This window comes from Sturnira hondurensis, unplaced genomic scaffold (assembly GCF_014824575.4).
Source record: "Sturnira hondurensis isolate 20B ecotype Veracruz unplaced genomic scaffold, ASM1482457v3 Scaffold0008196, whole genome shotgun sequence".
Classification (NCBI taxonomy): Eukaryota; Metazoa; Chordata; class Mammalia; order Chiroptera; family Phyllostomidae; genus Sturnira; species Sturnira hondurensis.
Genome location: NW_028080827.1, coordinates 21969058 through 21991005, shown reverse-complemented (window position 1 = coordinate 21991005; position 21948 = coordinate 21969058). Strand labels below are relative to the sequence as shown.

The 21948-nt window shown below is 36.6% G+C and overlaps 1 protein-coding gene across 3 annotated transcripts in view; it reads left to right on the top strand.

Annotated features, from left to right (window-relative positions):
• Positions 1 to 20745, top strand: part of MAP4K5 (mitogen-activated protein kinase kinase kinase kinase 5) — a 105106-nt gene extending 84361 nt beyond the window's left edge. For 2 of the 3 annotated variants that reach the window (XM_037054265.1, XM_037054266.1), the window contains 8 exons: positions 1161 to 1219; positions 3627 to 3730; positions 4100 to 4277; positions 7935 to 8003; positions 10476 to 10568; positions 14135 to 14205; positions 16880 to 16935; positions 19152 to 19330. In XM_037054265.1, the coding sequence (XP_036910160.1) occupies positions 1161 to 1219; positions 3627 to 3730; positions 4100 to 4277; positions 7935 to 8003; positions 10476 to 10568; positions 14135 to 14205; positions 16880 to 16935; positions 19152 to 19239 (718 nt within the window). In that variant the 3' untranslated portion in view covers positions 19240 to 19330. Of the gene's footprint in view, positions 1 to 1160; positions 1220 to 3626; positions 3731 to 4099; positions 4278 to 7934; positions 8004 to 10475; positions 10569 to 14134; positions 14206 to 16879; positions 16936 to 19151 lie in introns of all 3 variants that reach the window. The other variant, XM_037054264.1, reaches the window with a different exon arrangement.
• The last annotated feature ends 1203 nt before the right edge of the window (positions 20746 to 21948 follow it).

Genomic DNA, 21948 nt, shown 5'->3' with positions numbered 1-21948 from the left:
TCTCTGGAAGAGATGAAAAATTTCCTCAGGATTAAAAAAAAACAACTTTGTCTTAATTTTGAAAGATAGTTTACACTAAAGTACGTGTCATCTGAAATTTGAAAAATCAGTGTTCCATGAAATCACCTGTGAAGTTTTTGTAATGCTTATTATTATTTTAATTTTTAAATTACAGTTTACTTTCAATATTATTTTGTATTGCTTTCAGGTATCCAGCATAGTGGCTAGACAGTCATGTATTTTATAATATGTTTGCCCTCCGTATTTCCACCAGCCACGGTACCACACATAGTTACCACTATATTGTCTGTTGGGAGGCTATTTTGTAACTACCAGTCTGCACTTAATCCTCTCACCTCTGTACCTGGTTAGTCCCTCAACCCTGTTCCCTCCTGGCTGCCACCAGTCTGCTCTCTGTGTCTTTCAGTCCGTTTCTGTAGAAGTTTTAAGTAAGGGGGGACCCCCCCCAAGAAAACCAGATTTATGTATTAAAAAGTGTGTGTTTATTTTTACATGTTTAAACTTGTCATCTTCAAAGTACTCTACACTTAATGTAGTGCACCTATTGTGACATTTTTTCTACTGCTCAAAACAGTTTTCAAACTTGTGGATTTTGATGCCTTTTAATGCTTCTGCTGTATTTTTTTTTTTCGCCTCTTCCACATCAGCAAAATATTTCCCTTTAAGGACTTTTTTCATTGAGGAAACAACAAAAAAATGTCATTCAGGGTGAATACAGAGGGTGGGGCATGGGGGTCATACCATTTTTGGTCAAAAACTGCTGAACACTAAGTGGTGTGAGAAGGTGTGCTTGTAAATAAGGAAGTGGATAAGTGTGTTGAAAGAGTCTTTAAAAAATCCGCTAAAGCCAAATGCAGCCTCTCACAAAACCAACTAGTATAGATGGGTTCCTAGAACATTCACCCAGAGGGGAAGCCTGTACTACAAGGGGCCTGCCCTCCAGAAGATCATTGTGCTTTTTGGCGTGGGGTCCCCCTCCGTTGTATAGATTCCCAGGCCCTGCCTCAGTCCTATAAAATTCTACTTGGGGGTGAGAGTCCCAGACAGTTTTTGTAGAGCTCTTTAACTGGTTCTGATGTAACTGATTCACAGTGTAGAAACTATTGCAGTAGAGTATTTTTATATTCTTATGCTTTCAGGAAGTTTGCTTTAACTACAAAGATTCCTGATACAAAAGGCTGCCACAAGTGTTGCATAGGTGAGTAAATGCCATTTCTCAAACTGATGGTTAGAACTTGTAACATCTTTAAAGTTATCCCAAGAGACTTATAGTATCAAATAGGAAGGAAGCAGGCTTTCCATTTATTTTAATAAGAAATTAAGGGGCCTCCAAAGCACAAGAATGTATAGTGGGACATGGCATAAAAATGCTCAGAGATAATAGGCGTAGTGCTTTCTCAGAGCGTAGTGTTCCTAAAGTTTTTTAACCTTAGTCCATGAGGATGTATCTCGGCTAATAATATACTTTCATTTATTTAACAGTCCGTGCTTAGTGCTTTATGTACATTATTATTGCTGGAGCTTAGCCAACTATGAAGTCAGACAAAACAGTGCACACATGAATACCCTCACTTCTGATTCCAATCACAAGTTTGGAAGCTTCCCCAAATCTCCAAAAATAGTTACTACAGCGAAATTGACTGTAGCTGTATGCATTAGTCCTGAGTTGAGGATTGAGAACCTCTGGTCTTCAAGTTTGGTCTGGTCACAAAATAATTGCTTAAATATTAGACACTTAAGGAAAGGAGGGGTGGTGTTATGACCCCATAGAAAGTTTTAGTAAAGAGAAAAGAGATCTTTTGAAAAACGGCGACTAGTGAGTAGGAAAAGTAAGCCTACAGAACATGGCAGCTTAGTAATTAGTCCTGCAGGAGACAAAGAAGAGAGAATTTGAGGACCACCCTGTTGAAGATACTAAAGTGGAGGGCTCGTCCCTCCTCCACGAGGGGCTGACGGGGGTTGCGGGTCATCCGGTGACCCTGGCGCAGATGGCACCTCAACAAGACGTGGTGTGAGCGGGTTCTGCTTAGTAGAGGGCGGGCATCATCAGCCATTTCTCTGAAATGGCATCCACCCCCTCCCCCGAATTTTCTCCTGCAACTATTCCCTTTGTCTTTCTCCAGTCTGTCATGTATTTACCCTAAAAACTTTATTTTTCAGACCATTGCCTTGTCTGCTTATTTTACTTGGGCATCTCTTTGATTTTAAGATATAGAAGTTTTTGTTTTCTCTTAATTTTTGAAAGTGGTTGTAAATGCAGATATTTGTATCCAGAAAAAAAGACCTAAATATGTCAAAAAATTAATAGTGGTTAACTTTGGGCAGTTGAATTATAGGTAATTTTATTTTCCCCTAGTGTTGCCAGACCCCTGCTTTAAATCATTCTGTTAGACTATCCAGTGAGACACGGTCCCTGGCAGACAAAGAGACTCCTATCGGTTAGACATACATGAGGGTACCTTGCAGAAGTGACAACTAAATGCAGAACTCTCTGTGGGGGATGGTTAAATTCTGTGGCGTTTACTTATCTCAACTTTAAAACCACCCGCAATACTTGTCATGTCACTAGAATGTAACAGACTCTAGGATCAGACCCAGTCCATGACTTCAGATCCTGAGCTCCTAACTTCCTGTTTATTCTTTCTGTTTGATCAGTGACCTTCATGCTACAAGGCTCCATAACATAGTCTCTAGTTGTGAGCAAATTTTCTAGGGCAGAATCAGGTTCATATCTGTTAGCAGATATATGATTCAGGAAAAGTCTAGAAACTTACGGCCTAAGATACAAACATACAAATATATTAAGGTACAGCATATTGCAAATAACTACTTTTATAGTCATTCTTGATGGGAGTCAAATTGCAGACAAGGAAAGAAAGACTAATAAGTATTTATAGAATTGAGTCAAGGAAGAGGTAAAACAGTTATTTTTACATTGTTTTAAGTTCACAGTTGTAAACTAGACCAAAAATAAAATCATAGATTTCACTTGCTTCCTAGACCAGAATTCTTATCCAAATTCTGTCTTTCGGTCAATTTTCTTAAAAAGCAGCTCTTTTAAGTTGCGTACTAGTTTAGGTGTTTTAGTGCTTAAAATATTGTTCTTGTAAAAAGTTCTTAATGTTTAAGGATATAGTGTGTTAAAATGTTTAGAAGTAAATGTGTGTAATTTTAAAATGAGATAAGAAAGTGAAAGGAAAAGGTAACAGATAAAAATTCTACTCACTGTTATCCTCGTGAATAGAAACAATAAAAATTCTACTCACTGTTATCATCCTCGTAAATAGAAACAATTTTCCATTATTAGCTAAATAATTGCTTCAAATAGTTTTTCTTTCATCCATAGAAGGCCACATTTTCTTACTTTTCCCCCTGTGTATATTATAGGCATTGCCTTTATAAAGCTGAGTTAGCTTTTAGATGAGTCTAGCTTTTAACTAAACTAATTAGGGTTTTAAAAAATATCTTTATTTTTCAATTACAGTTTGCATTCAATATTATTTTGTATTCGATTCCGGTGTACAGCATAGTGGTTAGACATGAACCGATTATGTTTTCATATAAAGTATTCAGTGTTTTGGGTGTGTCTGTCTGCTTCTCCCCAGTGAGAAACCCTTACACAGGACATAAATACCTCTGTGGAGCTTTACAGTCGGGAATTGTTTTACTTCAGTGGTATGAGCCAATGCAGAAATTCATGTTGATAAAGGTATATGGCATTTTTCTCCTATAGAAAATCTCGTGTGTGAGTTACAGTTAAAATTTTAAGATTTCATTGCTCCTGTGTAGTGGCAGCATGTTTACAGTTATTTATACTAGGTCTTCATTGGGTTTAACGGGTTTTGTTCTTAAGATTTTCTCTTTAACTTATATTAATAAGCTTTCAAAAGCATCACAGACATAAAGCTGAATGTATCCAGTTCTCTAAAACATATTTTATAGATTTTTATGATGCTTATCATGATCATGTTTAAATTAGATCGATCAAGAAAATGAAAGTCTTTCCATTGACTTTATTCAGCAACAGTATGAATAGGGGTGGCTTCTGAATTAGACTTCTCTTGCTTATTTTTTGCAGCACTTTGATTTTCCTCTGCCAAGTCCTTTGAATGTTTTTGAAATGCTGGTAATACCTGAACAGGAATACCCGATGGTCTGTGTAGCTATTAGCAAGGGCACTGAACCAAATCAGGTAGTTCAGTTTGAGACAATCAATTTGAATTCTGCATCTTCGTGGTTTACAGAAATTGGTGCTGGTAAGTGTTTTTTACCTTACATTAAATAAAACGTCGATGGTTTTGTATATGAAAGGAGCAGAATGGTTTCAACCAATGTAGGCTTAGTCAAATAAACACTTAGATCATGGCTTTCCAGGCGAGCACAGAGGATCATGTACATAGAGTTTATGATCTCTCTCTGCTTAAGGCAATTTGATACAAACTATTTTACAAGGAAATGTTGAATGATTTAAGTTTTATAAGATACAGAGGTAGGGAAAAGTAGGTTTGTAGTTGTGAGTACTTGAAACCCAGAGTTTTTTTCTTGTAGTAATATTTGTTTTTTTCTGTCCAAACAACTGTAAACCTACTTTTGCCCACCATGTACTTTTCAAATTTGATCAGCTTCTCAAGCAAAGGGCTTTATTTCTTTTTTTTCTGTGAGTTTTTTTCCCCTGACAATTCTTAGAATCATTTAGTTCAAGTGCTTTTCATGTGTGGCCTCCAAGCTTTACCATTTAAAGATACAGGGATATATCTCTTACACTTTCTGAGAATGGTTCATTAGCTTAGCATTTTATCAAATGTGTCTTAGTGAAAGTTCAGAAAAGATTGGGAAGTTTCTTTTCAAAGTTTAAAATTAGGACAAATCAATCAATTTGTATTTTAACAAATTGAAATGAATGAGGGGTATATTATTTGAAATGAAGATAGTATTATTTGATCGTTTGTAACCCCAAGTTTATGAAGACATTTTTGCATAAGAAGTCAGGCAAGGTTTACTTACAGCAATTCCACTACTGACTTACCTTGTAGAGAAGTCTGTTACAAGTATCATAGGTTGATGTTTCTTATTAAATATCTTTAGCTTTTGATTATAGGCTAAATGACAACTCTTTATACAGTTCAGCTACTGAGGTTAATGTAGAACCATTAATACCACTTTCAGAATAAGAATCAGTATGAACTACCGGTATCCTGGTCAGTAATTAACAGTAGGCCCTTGGGGCACAGAGAAAACTGGTTTGTAGCAGTTGCCTGTTTCTGTGGTGTAAATACTCCCACCATCACCAATTTCAAACTACCGACCTGAGGTCACCTGGCTCACAAAATTTCTAAAAATTTAAAGACCAAATATAAGCCAGTTAGAGTATGCACTGGACTATGTTATTCTATGGACCAAATCATAATTTCCAGTGCAGTAAAATTGGAATGTATTCTATACACTCCTACCTTCACCTGTACCCCACATTTTTTATTAATTTATTGTTTAATGCTTTTGGTTGAGTTGGATGCATATCCTCCTAGCATAGCTAACGGAAGGGTACAAATGACATTGTTTTAGTATCATGACATATGCCATATTTGCTGTGTACAATGTGCACCGCTCTGTGCTTCTGCATATAATGTATACACATGTTTTAGTGCACAGTATACATGGGATTATTATGCCCACAGCATGTAATCATTACACCAATGTATAATGCACATCCTTATTTTTCCCTAAAAAAATTGGGTGAAAAAGTGCTCATTATATATAGCAAAATACGTTTCTATGTTTTCCACATAGAAACATATTCCTATTATATAGTTACTGTCAAAAGAAGGATTATATGTATCAGTTTGTTTAAAAACCAGTTATTTTTACAGACAGTCCCAACTTTCTTTTTACTGGTTAGTATGTAGCAATAATATAGAGCAAGTCATTTCATACAGTTTTCTAATGTGTGCCTGCAGCTTTCTTCTGTATGACAAACAAGGGGGCACCCCCCAAAATGCACCTGTCTTCTGGAGGGTGGGCCCCTTGTAGCACAGGCTTCCCTCCACGACGTGAGTGTTCTAGGAACCCGTTTGTGCCAGTGTACCAGCTGGCATTGTTACGAGGTTGCATTTGGTTTGAGTGGATATTTTTTGAAGACTCAGTGCATTTGCCCATTTCATGATGGGTGATTTATAAGTGCACCTGCCAACACCACGCTGAGAGTTCTGCAGTTTTTGACCAAAAACACCATGGTTTTGTCATGCTGCTCCACCCTACCTATTCACCTGACCTCACCCCGAGCAACCTTTTTTTATTTCCCCCAATGAAGAAAGTTCTCAAAGAGAAATATTTTGTCAGTGTAGAAGAGGCGAAATAAAAAATGGCCAAAGCACTAAAAGACATAAAAATTGATGAGTTAGTTCAAAAACTGTTTTTGAGCAAGTTTACGTCTTGATAGGTGTATTACATCAAATGGAGAGTACTTTGAAGGTGATTGGAGTTTATACATGTAAGAATAAATACACAATTTTTGTAAATTCCAGCTTTGGAGGTCCCCCTTGTATTAGGTTACATTGCTTAAGGCTAGACATTTCATTCTTATGAAATTTGGGGCAAGGGGTCTTGAGGGGATTTTTTCCTTGTTTTTTTTTTTTTTTAAATCCCTGTACTATTCTAACCACTTAGACTATTTACTAGGCTAAAAATAATGCAAAACCAAAATTGCTTCCTAAGGAGAGCCAGAACTCTGAGGGTGATAACCCTCAGAGGTTGGCCTGATTAGGCTTCTCCATTTTCACAAATGATTGTTAATCCACCTCCCAGTTGTATTCATCGTTGAGTACTGCTGCCCACCCCACCCCCTGCCCTTGAGTGGGCAACAATTATAACAGTTAAAATGAACTCTATTCCAAGTACATTGTCAGCACTCCATAAATATTTGTTGAATAAATGCACGAACATAGATTTACTGAGAAAAACTATTTTGGGAGTGTCATCCAGGGGCCCAGCAGTTTATAAGTTCTATGGATCTGAATTCTTCTCTATGTATGAGCTTTAGAAGGTCCAAAACCACCCCAAAGTAATATGTAAAACTTTATGTTTAGATGTGTAGTTTTTAAGGGAGAGGATCCATGGGCTTCCAAAATCAATGCAGTCGAGAATAACTGCTCTAAATAATCTTAAGTCTTTCCTTAGATTTAGCTAGACCATTCAGACAATCTGAGTGCCTAAAATGAGTTGTTTTGCCAAAAATGTTCTGCAGAAATGTCATCACACATATATACACAAAAATGCCATCACGTCTAACACAGATGTTAAGCAGCTTTGCAAATATCAGCAAAGTAATGAAAGTTGCTTCCTGCAAAAAGATATTGTTGACAGAATGGTTCATTATCACTCAGTGTCCTCTTCAGAAAGGAACTCCCACCTACTCACACACACACCCCAACATTGGGAAAATTTCTCTCTGATTACAATTTTATTAATTTTTTTTGTTTTTCTCAAGTACTGGCTTGGTTTTATCTCAAGAATGCTGTGATTCACCTAACTGATCTTGTTTCCATCTTCCCATTGGTTACTGTAAAATGTAGCACAAAATCTAGTCATTTTCTAACATGCATCTTTTCTTTCTGTATTTACCCTTTGCTTCATTTTATTTTTGTAACTCACCTTTCTAGAACTAGCTACGGTGTTAATTAACTATAATATAGAGCTTTTCTCAGGTCATTTAGCCATGCTTAGGACTTAATGTTTGTTCTCCTAAGATGACCTACAGACATTTTTTTGAAAAAATAATATATCATTATAAAATACAGTTTCTGTGTTAAATTTCAAAAGCTAGTTTTAAATCACAGAAAAGGTCAGAATTTGTGTTTTTTCTAAGATCTAGTTTTTAAAGCATGTTGTGTAACTGTAACCTGTCCTCCCTCTCCCAGGCAGCCAACAGTTAGATTCCATTCATGTAACACAGTTGGAGAGAGATACCGTTTTAGTGTGTTTAGACAGTAAGTACTATTTTAAAATTTACTCTGAATTTACTACTTGATACAGCAAATGTTTTCATGGAGGTGATTCTATTAAACTGTAATTCAACATTTTCACTTTTTTCATCTCAAGTGGCCTTGTTTTATTGATGAAAAACCTAAATTGACTACAGATATAGTAAGTAGTAATTGATCTGTTTGTCATTACTCTTCTCTGTGACTTTTTCTTTGGCCTACTTGGAAACATTGTATAAAAACATTTTGTTAAACCTTGGGGTTAAATTCTATATGAAACTATTCTGTATAAAATTCTGTGTAAAACTACTCCTGAGTTTTTTCCATACCTCATAATTATGGAAAAATGGATGGTATATCGTCATGCGCCACTTAGCAGGGATACTCAGTTCTAAGAAATGTGTCATTAGGCGGTTTTGTCACTGTGGGAACATCACAAGAGTGCACTTGCACAGAGCTCAGTGGTATAGCCCACTACACACCAGGTTACATGGCATAGCCCAATGCTTCTAGGCTACAAATGTGCACAGTGTACTGCACGGCATGATATTAAACCAAGCAGAAGAGAAAATGATACAGTCAAAAGACACTGTAGACATTAGATGTATGTGGCTGCTGCCAACATAACACAGCATGGTGTTCTTCAGAACAGAGTTTTTGTATGAGTAGAAAGAATACACTAAAATAACAGTAAAAAACACAGTATAGTAGATGCATAAACTAGTAACGGTGATTTATTATTGTCAGGTATTATGTGCTACATATAGTTGAATGTGCTATGCTTTTACATGACCGGCAGCACGTAGGTCTGTTTACACCACCATCACCACAGACATGGGAGCATCGTGTTCCACTACAGTGTTGTGACGGCTGCAGCTCTGCTGCATAGGGACTTTTCAGCTCTGTTATAATCTCACAGGACCATGTTATGTAAGTGTCTGTTGTTGACCAAATTGTCATTATGCAACACATAACTGTAGTCACTTGGAGTCATATAATGTGAGTTTCAGAATCATGTCAGTGAGATTTTAATGTAGATAGATTTCATTCCTTTATCTGTTCATTATGATTCTTTTGATGTAGGAAGAGTTATTGATAGAAGTGTGTTGTACTATAATCAATGAAACAGAAAACTTTTAGCATTGGATATTCAGTTTTGCGAACAAACCCATTTTATTTTTACGCAGTGAATCTTGTAAGGTGAAATTCACCTAGACTTAGAAATATACTTGAAATTTGACAGTATTTGCTGTGTTTGATCCATTCCAATATTTTTTAAATTACTGAGTCTGCCAACAGGTGTTCAGAGTTATTTAAAAATTGTTATACTATGGAATTTGCCTGTTTCTATCCTAATTTCTCTTCTCTGAAGGGTACCCTAGTGGATTTACCTTATAGAATCATAAAGATTATCTAACATTAGAGATAAGTAACCCAGAACTCAGAGTGATTTCATGCACCCATCATTCCTTTTTAAAGTACTTTTGATTCTTTGACTATTGGTAAGATTGGAATATTATTCCATTAATTTTAAGTCAATTTGATAAATTCTTTTTTTACCCAAAGTAGAAAGTTCTATACTGGTTAACCAAAATCAGATAATCAGGATTTAATTTTAATAATGTTGACCTTTAATGTTAAATCTCTAATACTTTCTGATAAATCCAAGGAAAATAAATTGTGCTTAGTTTCATTTTGTTGATTTATGTATTTTATCAAAAAATTTTAAACCTTTGATTAACTAAGGCTTCCATTTCCCAATTCTTCAAGGTAAATGAAAAGTTGACTTTCTTAAGATTTTTTTAAGTAGTATAAGACTTCAAAAACTAAGCATCAACTATGCAGCATAAATCAGTTTTAGTAAGCACTAGTGGAGATGAGCCTAAAATCACAAATCACATTAGGCAGATAAGAAAGCAATAGAGAGAAAGGCATCTGCCAAGTCAGAGTTAAGATGCTTAAATTAAAAAACAAATAGATGAAAGGGAAATAAAATTATGTATAGTCCCCAACCTGGAGTTTACTTATAAAGAAATTGTGGCCCTTGAGAGTAGTATTATTTGGTGCCCTTTTGTTCCAGTAATACTTGTTACTAAAGTTATGAATGACTACAGATATACTTATCATATGTTACGTAATGTGTAAGGAAAAAATTCTTACTGCTATATATATTTAGGCACCAAGGTAGCCACTTTTAAAGAAACATTCTACTTTCTTAAAAATGAGAATAAAAGTGTTTGATGTATACTATATAAAAAAAGAAAAAAATAGCAGTGAAGTTGCCATATACCAAAGGAGATACTCATAGAATATGAAACATATTAATGATAATTTTTCACTTGGTATGCTTGAATCAAAATAAATAGTTGAATTTCATTAAAAACATTCTAGATGCATTTAAAATCCACATATCAAGTTAAATTTATTTTAACAGATTTGGATTTTCAGACTTGACTTGTGGTTTTGTTTTTTTTTAAGAATTTGTAAAAATTGTAAATCTACAAGGAAAACTAAAGTCAAGTAAGAAACTGGCCTCTGAGCTAACTTTTGATTTTCGCATCGAGTCTGTAGGTAAGTCTTTTTTTTTTAAATAATGTTATTGGAATACTTGGGGTTTTGTTCATTTTGTACCTAAGGTTGTCTAGACCATCACTACCTCATAGAAGTTTCTGTTACTAGAAATGTTCCCTGTGCTCTTAAATATAGTAGTCATTAATCATATCTGTTAAGTACTTTCAACATGGCTAGTGCTATGTTTTAGTTTTAATTTTAATGTAAATAGCCACATATGGCTAGTTGCTGTTGCATTGGATGGTGCATGGACAAAAATCTTTTATTTCCTAAATATTTAAAAATTGAAATAATTTTTAAAATTTCTGTTTATTGTCCCCTTTACTGTGTCAAGTAAATTATAGTCTGTCAATTCACTGTATATCATAAAGATATTTGCATGATATGAATAATGGCATTAACTATGCTATAATTCTTTGTCATGTGAGATTCTGCTTGGTGTGTGTTAATGGTTTTGTTTTAGGTCTATTTCTCTTTTTTTTTCAAAGATTTTATTTATGTATCTTTAGAGGGGAAGGGAAGGAGAGAGAAGGAGAGAAACATCAATGTGTGGTTGCCTCTCATGTGTCCCCTGCTGGGAACTGGCCTGCAACCCAGGCACGTGCCTTGACTGGGGATCGAACCGCGATTGTGTGGTTCGCAGGCCTGCGCTCAATCCACTGAGCTATGCCAGCCAGGGCAGGTCTATTTCTATATTAACAACTTTTCCATAGGACTTAGAAACTAATATGCCATTTTAATTTACTTATTTGTCAGTGAGTGTTTTACTCTGTAATACTCATTGGTTTTATGATAAAAATTCCTCATTGATTATATGTCAGTAAGTATTCTCCTCAGGGATGATAGAACTTATGAAAAAATGCTATGGCTGGAAACACTGAACAATTTATGATATATAATTCTACCATAAGCCAAAAATAGTTAAAACAACGTTGGCAGTTTTTATTTGGGCCTTAAAAATATATGTATTTTATAATTAAATGTATATATTCTTATTTATTTATTTGTTTATTTATTTATCCTCGCCTATAGATATGTTTATTGACTCTAGAGAGAGAGGAAGGCGGGGTGGGGAGGGGACAAAGAGAGAGAGACACATCAATATGAGAGAGAAACACTGATAGGCTGCCTCTCATACATGCCCTGACCGGGGATCAAACCTGCAACCTTTTTCTGTATGGGACAACACTCCAGCGCAGCCAGTCTGTGACCTTTGGTTCTCAGGCTCGCACTCAGTCCACGGAGCCACACCAGCCAGGATGGTGTACTTTTAAATATGTATTTCTTATTATTTAGAAGAGTTTTTTTTTAATTTTAATGGTTTTTCAACTGGAATTTTGCCTTGTCACAAATATCTTACAGATATTTGCCCTCTTTACTCTTTTTGTAAATATCTTACAGAAATATAATTTGCTTATGATTGAAAATTTTAATTTATTGAAGCTTAAATTTTCTATAGATGTCAGGACAAAAGAGATTTTAGAACTAGTTTCTTTCTCTACATCTTCATGTCCTGGTTATTGCATGCCAGTTTCTAAGCTTTAATATTTCCAGTAGGTATCCTGACATGGAGATGTTTATAGTTCCTCTTCATTTTAACTGAAACACACTGTTACCTCAACTTTTTCATATGTGTCAAATTTTTTAGGGAATTTTAATTGCTGCACAAAAGTTTGTTCCTCCTAGACTAGTGGTTTTGCCAGAGAGCCTTGGAGTGATCACAGTGGTCCTCTTGGGTAAAGAAGAGTCCCTTTAAGTCACCTTTTAAAAATAAACTAGTAACTGAGTTTTGTATTCATCACAGTTAGTAAAATGTGTGTGATTTGTTATTGTAAAATATTTTTATTTTTATTGAGCAAAATTATGTTTCCAAGCCATTCTTGTATTAACTTTTTACAGAATCAGTATTCTAGTAAAAAATGTAGTAAGTTTAAATCACTCTTCAATCACCATTACTAGTGTAGGGCATGCGGCTCCCTTGCCAGCAAGCGTGTTCTCTCCCTCACTGTTTCTCCCTTCGTCACTGCTCCTTGATGACTCCAGCCAGGAAGGGTCCTGCTGCCTCTTCCAATTGGGGGACCTGCCCAATCTGCTTTTGAATGACTAAGTGACCCCATGTGGATGTCTCATTGGGCTCAGACCTGTGGTTGGCACCATGCAGGACACAGACATGGATAAGGCACAGCAAGGATAGGTTTCCCTCCAACACCCTCAGTCCACTCCAGGGGAACATGGGAGATGGGTGGGGGGCACAAGGGGCAGTGGCATGCCACATGGCGGCCATACTGTGGAGTCATAGTCACTCCTGAATGTAAAGCCATCAGCAGAGTGGACAAGCTTGGCTCAAATCTGTTGACCCAGATGTGGGCAGTGGAATCTGCAGTGGCCAGAGCAAAGGCCCAGGGTGATCCGAGGCCTGAGGAGGTCGGACCTAGGGGCTGTAGCAAGGAGTCTGTAACTGAGAGCCCCTCCAAGTAAGAGTTGGCTCAAAGACAAAAAATATTCAAAGTGTGGTTAAATTTTGGATTAAGTAATTTTATAATAGGGAAAATGTGAACATAAATATAAGGTGCTTCCTTAATAGCTACTTCTAATTTTATGTGAGGGTATTTAGATAAGGATTTTTTATTCACATAGCCTATTATATATGTTTTTATTCACCTAAGAAAAAAGAAAGTATATGAAAGAAAATTTAGTATATTGATATCAACTCATTAGAAGTTAGCCCATGTTTCTTCGTGAGTTATATCTAAACACTATTTTGTACAACTGAAATCAATATAATACTGTATGTCAACCATAATTGAAAAAAATAAAAAATAATTTAAAAAACCAGTGCTTCTCAGATAAGGTCAAGTTCAAGGAGTTCATCATCACCAAGCCCTTACTATATGAAATGTTAATGGGACTTATCTAAGAAAAAGGAGTTAAAAAATATGAACAGTGAAAGGATAGCAAATTCAGTTATTAACAATCACACCTAAAACAAAAGCATACTAATAAGCAGCCAGCTAGATCAGGAGCAGAGCCACAGAAATGGAGATCACATGGAGGGTTAGCAACAGGGGAGTGGCAGGAGGAGAGAAGGGGAAAAGGTACAGAGAATAAGTAGCATAGACAGTGGGGAGAAAATAGACAGGGGGAGGGCAAGAGCAGTGTGGGAAATTTAGAAGCTAAAGAACTCATGACACATGGACATGAACTAAAGGGGAGGAATGTGGGGGTGGGTATGCAGAGTGGAGGGGAATGGAAGGGGGTGGAATGGGACAACTGTAATGGCATAACCATTAAAATATATTTAAAAAATAAAAATAAAAACTTAGCCCATGTTTAAATGAATGCTTGTTACATATATCTTTGAAAACTTGCATGACCCTGACTCAATAAATTAGAGTTTAAGCATAGCCTAGCCACAAAAACGTTGGGAATTAATCGTCTAGACAGTAGAATTTTGCACCAAGCATTTGGATGGCCTTATGTTATCATTGATTAAAACACTTAAGGAAACTGTATAGTGACTGACTTGTGCTGTATTGCAGTTTCAGTTCTCCTTTATCTTTTTTTAGTGTGCCTTCAAGACAGTGTGTTGGCCTTCTGGAAGCATGGAATGCAGGGTAAAAGCTTCAAATCAGATGAGGTAAGGTTTCTCAGGTTACACCCAGTGATTCCCACTGAAGACTGTAAACACTGAATTGTTCATTTTACACATTTTTTTCTTGAGCCCACACTGCTATGCCTTTAGTGCTGTGAACTGATAGAGCAAAATGGCCAGTATTATTGCTTCAGATGTTCAGTTTTGTATTGTAAACATCTCAGTGGCTATAAGAAATTTGAAAATGAGTTTATGCAATTTTACTCCTCTCATTTGTAATTTTTAAATATGGTTACTAAGCTTGATAAACTATTCTAAATTTAATAAGCCTTTTCCAAATCTAGAAGTATATAGCTTTTTTTAAAAAAGATTTTATTTATTTATGTATCTTTAAAGAGGGGAAGGAGAGAGGGAAAGAAATATCAATGTATGGTTGCCTTTCGTGCGTCCCCTGCTGGGAGTTGGCCTACAGGGAATAGGCCTGCAACCCAAGCATGTGCCCTGACTGGGGATTGAACCTCGATCCTCTGGTTCTCAGGCCTGTGCTCAGTCCACTGAGCTACACCAGCCAGGGCCAGAAGTATGTAGCTTTTTTTAATATTATATTTAAAAGTCTAAGTTGACATGTATTAATTCGCAGGACTAAGGGAAATCTGAGAAATCAATTCAGCAAATATTTACTGAGTACCAAATACATGCGACACACTATTATTATAGCATTGTAAGGCATAGGGAAGTATAATTATAAATAATTTCAAACCCTTTTGCCATTTGTGTTCCTGGCCCTTCACAAATATTACCTCTTCAAGGCGTGTGGTTCAGCGGGGCTGGGTGCTAGTTGTGCCCCCGTCTTTACGGGCACAGAGTGGTCAGGTGACTTGCCTGAATGTGGAGGGCCTCCAAAGACCACTTCACTGAGACGATCAGGATTCATTTCCTGCAGGAGATGAGAACGTGGGCTCCCATCTTGACAGATAAATCCTAACAGTTAGGACAATATTAGCAGACATTTCCCATTAGTGTGAGTACCTGTATAATCCTCATATGCCATGGCCTCACAAATATGCGGGCTTATTTTAAAGCTTAAAGTCTCTTATTCGAATTACGTGTAGTTTTATCCACACTCTTACTCACATGTAATAGAGTATTTTTACCTCTTATATAAATGAGGAATTAGAAAGCTTCCAAAGGAAAAAATGACGTAATTCGCTCTCTTTGAGTATGTCACTGTATCTTGTTACTGACCCATGTCACTAAATGTCACCAGGTCCCTGCATTTAATGAAGCCTACGGCCCTACTTACTGTCATAATACTAATTTTTCTTAGTTGCTGCTTAGTTAGAAATCTATAGCAGAGACCTCTTTTCATCATATCAAGTACAAATTGTATTTCCTATTTTTAACTCACCTGGCTTACCTCTTCCTTTCTCCTTATGTTCTCACACTTTAGTTTGGGCTTGCTATAATGTTAATAAAGTAATATTTATCCATTCTAGTCCCTAATGACTGGAACATTTTTGAACTTAAGACTTGTACAATCACTCTATCTAGTATAGCACCTAATTTATTTTCTGATTGAAGTTTGTTAATTCTGTCTTCCCAGCTAGATTACAAATTCATTGATGACAGACTATTGTTAAACTTCGTTTATATCCACACTGTCATGGTTTGGGTTTCTCCAAAAGCTGACCTTAAGACAAGGACTCAGGTGCAGGTAGTTTATTTGGGAGTAGATTCCAGAACACAGGTGATGGAGTGAGGAATGTAGGAAGATGGAGAGAGGCAGAAATCCGATAAAGAGCACCATAATGGACCGGTTCCCACTGTGGGCAGCCGGGGCTTAATCCCGTACCGACCACTGAGGATCTGTGTACAGCGCACCTCAGAATTGACTCATGTGGAAGTGGTGAATCCGATGCATTTAAAAACTCACTGCCATCCCTCTTGATTAAGTCTTGCCCCTGGGAGTGTAAACTCCCCACATATCGGTGTGGTACCTGTGGCTCGCTGGGTGCCTTCGACAGATCTGCAAAAGACAGAGCAGAGGACCACAGATGTGCTGGTATAAGACACTGGCACATGGGAGTGTCCACCGCGGCTCCGCTGAAATCTGCAGTGTGACATACAGGAAAGAGCCGGGGGCCTGCAGTCCTACACGCAGGGTCTGCCAGTTACGTAAGATGGCATCTCTTCCTGGCATATTGCCTGCTATTAACTATTACTATATAAATCCAACAGAATATCCACTCCCTGGTATTTGCTCTTATGTCACAAACTATTTGACTCAGTTTCTGAGTTAAGTCTAAATTAGAAGCAATTATGTGGGTCTCCATGGCAAAATGACGGACAAATTCCAGAACCATGTCATCTTATGAATACTGGTTCTGCCAAATCTTGGGTCTACCAGTTACATAATCTTAAGCAACTTACTTAACATCTGTCTTCGGTTCACTTGTTCTTTTCCACCAGTCATATGGGAATTATAATACAAGGCGTTCTTCCAGGGAAAGTGCCTGACCCATAATAGGTGTTTCATAAACGCTGTTTTATTTCTACCAATAGAGGGTAAAAAAATATTTCCTGAAATTTGTTTCATTTGAGGAATTGAGTCATATCAGAAATTATCATTGTTTAATAATTGCTCCATCTGGATGATTTTTAAACTGTTATTTAAAAATATGGCAATGAAGGTATTATTAATAGATATTTTCTCTCATAGGTTACCCAGGAGATTTCAGATGAAACAAGAGTTTTCCGCTTATTAGGATCAGACAGGTAAATAGTGTGGTTGTTTTAATTACCACAGGAGTTTGGTGGTTGTGTTCTTAATTATACTGTCAGACAAAACTCTTAGAGGATTTCTCATAACTTTATTGAAAGAGAGAATAATATTTTAATCAGTTCATTAAGCAATCTCTTCTTAGTGGAAGGATCTTGATTCTAGAGATGGTTGTACTCAGCCAAGACCAAACGTTAATTTAGGCATTTATGTCCCTAGTACCATGACATATTTCAGGCTCCTTTGATTTGAGCATTTCTTCCTGGCATATTGCCTGCTATTAGCTATTACTATATAAATCCAATAGAATATGCACCCTCTGGTATTTGCCTTTATATCAGAAACTATTTGACTCAGTTTCTGAGTTAAGTCTAAATTAGAAGCAATTATGTGGGTCTACGTGATCAAAATGAAAGGCAAATTCCAGAACTGTGCCATCTTATGGAAAAATTTAGTGGTTTTTGTTCCCCAAAGTCTATATTGTCTACTTGTACAACTAATAAAAATAGCTATTCCTTTCTGTTTTCTCACAAATATTGTTGCTTCAGCAAAATTGACTGTAGCTGTATGCATTAGTCCTAGGTCAAGGATTGAGAACCTCTGGTCTTCAAGTTCAGTCTAGTCACAAAATAATTGCTTAAATATTAGACACTTAAGGAAAGGAGGGGTGGTGTTATGACCCCATAAAAATTTTAGGAGACTTTTGTAAAGAGAAAAGAGATCTTTTGAAAAACAGCAACTAGTGAGTAGAAAAAGTAAGCCCACAGAACATGGCAGCTTAGTAATTAGTCCTGCAGGAGACAAAGAAGAGAGAATTCGAAGACCGCCCTATTAAAGACTCTAAAGTGGGAGGCTTGTCCCTCCTCCAGGAGGGGCTGACGGGGGTTGTGGGTCATCCGGTGACCCTGGCGCAGATGGCACCTCAACAAGACGTGGTGTGAGCGGGTTCTGCTTAGTAGAGGGCGGGCATCATCAGCCATTTCTCTGAAATGGCATCCACCCCCTCCCCCGAATTTTCTCCTGCAACTATTCCCTTTGTCTTTCTCCAGTCTGTCATGTATTTGCCCTAAAAACTTTATTTTTCAGACCATTGCCTTGTCTGCTTATTTTACTTGGGCATCTCTTTGATTTTAAGATATAGAAGTTTTTGTTTTCTCTTAATTTTTGAAAGTGGTTGTAAATGCAGATATTTGTATCCAGAAAAAAAGACCTAAATATGTCAAAAAATAATAATAGTTAAATTAACTCTGGGCAGTTGGATTATAATTTTCTTCTGCCCTTCTACTTTTCTATAATACATCATTTAAAGTACATACTATTTTTTATTGTTTTCATTGTGAAAGTAATAATATGCTAGTTGTAGAAAACTCATACACTGGAAAAATAAGAAGTGTTTATGAATTTTCCCCTCCAAGACTTTTTTCTCTGTATGGACACATTAGTTTGTTGTTGTTGTTTTAGATTTTATTTACTTATCTTTAGAGAGGAAGGGAAGGAGAGAAGGAGAGAAATATCAATGTATGGTTGCCTCTCGTGAGTCCCCTTGCTGGGAACTGGCCTGCAACCCAGGCATGTGCCCTGACTGGGAATCGAACCACAATCGTGTGGGTCGCAGGCCCACGCTCAATCCACTGAGCTACACCAGCCAGGGCTTTGGACACATTCGTTTTTATTCTGTTCTCAAACCCTCAAGTACAGTGCAAATCCTATGGTATGGCCCTTTATTGACTTTTCTTCCTATGGGTCCTTTGATTGAACTCTTTCCCTCCCTTGTTCTGTGGACAAAGGAGTTGGACCCCACTTCATATGTTTTTCAACTTTTAAAAAAAAATATCTTGAAGAACAGTTTGAATGGGTGTCACTTAGAAATCTTGTTTTATTCACCCAACTCTTCTACACCCTTCTTAATGTGTATTCTAAAGCTGTTAATAGCTTTTGTTGGCATATGAGTAAACCAGCTTGCTTTTAGTTGGAATAAGAGAATGATACTGTCCTGAAATGTTTTCAGTATTTTATATTCATAAGTTAATCAGTTCTTACTCAGTTTTGTTTTTAAACTATAAAATGTAAAGCTGAAATTGATGTACAGCTGTAATTTTTATGTAGTCTTGTAAGAATGTAAACAGTGGTATTCTTCCCTGGTCAGGTGGTAGTATCTGAAACAACCTCTGTTTTTACCCTTGCACACTCCTTCTGTTTGATTCAATTGCAGGGTCGTCGTTTTGGAAAGTAGGCCAACAGAAAATCCTACTGCACACAGCAATCTTTACATCTTGGCTGGACATGAAAATAGTTACTAAGCAACAGAAACTGATCTTAGACAACAGGAAAATAAATATATTCCATGGAAAGGAAAAATGTCTTAAGGAAATTCAGCACAACTACACCGTGATTTGCTTTGACTGTTCTGGGGAACATCTCAAATGATCTGTACTTTAAGGTAGAATTCAATGTTTTCTGTAGCTGGAAACAGCTGTTTTATCTCTTGCCACTGTGTGGTGGTTATATCAAGTTTGCTTAATAAAAGCTATGAGATAAATAGTCCTATAGTTCCAGGAAGCCCAGCCTTTTTTAAAAAAATAATGTTTGTAACAAGGGTGCCATGATATTTTTAGATAACAACTCATGTGATTATCTTCAGAGATAAATTCAGTGACAGTTTTCTCATTTTATACCATGTTTTATTTCTTCTTAATGAACATAATTTGTAAAGAAATTATCAAATAAGCCTTTCACTTTTACATTGGCCATTCTGTATCATTTTGTAAAATAGAATATTTAATCCTTATTTATTAATCTCTTGCTGGAGTGGTGTAATGTATCTAACTTTTAGCAAAGGAGGGTTGCAAAGCAGCTTAAGTTTTTTTATAATGTATAAAAATTTTGTTTACCTTTTAAGAGTAGTAAGAGGGGTTAAAGGCAGTGTGTTTGGAGGTTTGCTACATACATGCAATTTTGTTTAACACAAATATTTTATAAAACAATATTATCCAGAATTGCCTTAAAGGGAATATTGTGTTTTCAACTACACATGGCTTTAGGGGAGTCATACAGAAGACACTGATGATGGTAGAAACATTGTTAGGAGAGATTATATGTGTGTAGATGTGACTACCATGTGTATGTGTTCTTGACGAGCAGTATAATATACCTGTGGGTTTTTTACATTAGGGATAATGCATAAGAAATTAATCTCCATATATATTTTCATCCCTAATGTAGGGGGTGAAGCTATTTAACTGCCCATGATATGTAATTTACATATATTATACCAGAGGGGACACTGTAAAGCAACTACACGTGTAATCTTGGGTTTTTCGCATATGTAGGTGTTCATTTTGAGTAGGTTTAAGAAAAAAAATTTATGAAATTGAATTCCTGGTAGGATAGTATAAAAAAGTATTGTAAAAACCAGTATTCTAAAAATAGGAAATAATAAGGCCGTTTTTGAGTTTGCTTCTCTTTTGCTATTGTTAGCATCCAAAATTAAAGTGTCACATTGGTACTTACTGTCTAAATGCATTCACTGAGGACAGTTAGCATTGAGATAATGAATAAAGGGTTGGCAATAGCAAGTACAGATTTATTTTGAGCAAATTACTTGAGAGGAAAACAGTGTAACTCTCATTTGGCCTTGAGCAGTTTTCAGATGAGGAGCTGAGAGGTTAGCGAGTTGGAGAGACCCAGTTCACACTGCACATTAGTGGTTGAGCCAGACCATGAGTCTTGTGACTCTGTCCTTTCCACCCTGCAGTATGCAAACAATAAAATGTCACGCAAATAAAGTATTGTCCTTTAAAAATGTACGTATGATATGATTTCAGTGAGTGTGTGGCTGTTTATTTGGGGTATGTTAAATGGGGCTTCAGGGTGGAACAACACTGGATATAATAGATAGCAGGGACCACCCTCCTGCTGTCTATCCTGTTTATAAAAAACAGGAAATATTTACATACTAGGTATAAAAACCAGTATAATTCTCCTCTCACTGAATCCCGGCAGCCAGATCTTCCCATTCTACCAACAGTGGAAGATGCTTTCCAGGGCGGTGTGGCCCGCGCAAGTGGAAAGGCCTACGTGGACCTGAATCAGAGGTGTGCTTGCTGAACTACTCAGCTAGGTAACTCTACAGTGAAAACCGTAGTTGACGGGCCCCCACAACCCGTGCGTCCAGAGCTTACAGGTAGTCTTTTAGTCCTATGCTATTAAAAATGATTAAGCTACCAGGAGTTATAAAACATCTGAGGAAAGCCTCTAACATTAAAGATAAAAAAAGTTGAGGAAGAAAAGCACCCAGAGGACATGGACTATGCAGTATGAAAGTGTCAAGAAAAAAATATCTTCAGAAAAACGTAACAACTACGAATCAAGAGTAGAATACTAAAAAAAAGGAGATTTGGCCAGTAGACATATGAAAAGATGTTCAGTGTCCCTAATCATCAGAGAAACACAAAACCACAATGAAGTATCACCTCACACTTGTCAGAATGGCTGTCATCAATAAATCAACAAATAAGTGCTGGTGAGGATGTGGAGAAAGAGGAAGCCTTTTGCATTTGTTAGTGGGAATGAAGACTGGTGGAGGCACTGTGGAAAGCAGTATGGAGATACCTCAAAAAATTTAAAAACTATCTGCCTTATAACCCAGCAATTCCACTTCAGGGAATTTATCCAAAGAAATGCAAAACAATAATTCAGAATAATATATGCACAGTGCATTGCGGTGTCATTTACAATAGACAAGATTTGGAAGCAGCCCAAGTGACCATCAGTAGATGAGTGGGTAAAACAGCGCTGGTCCATTTACACAATGGAATACTACTTGGCTGTAAAAAAAGAAGAAGAAAACTGTACCCTTTGCAACAGCACGGATGGACCTGGAGAACATTATGCTAAGTGAAATAAGCCAGTCAGAGAAAGACAAATACCATATGATTTCACTCATATGTGGAAGCTAATGAACAAATTGAACTAACAAATGAAACAAAAACAGACTAATAGAGAGCAGG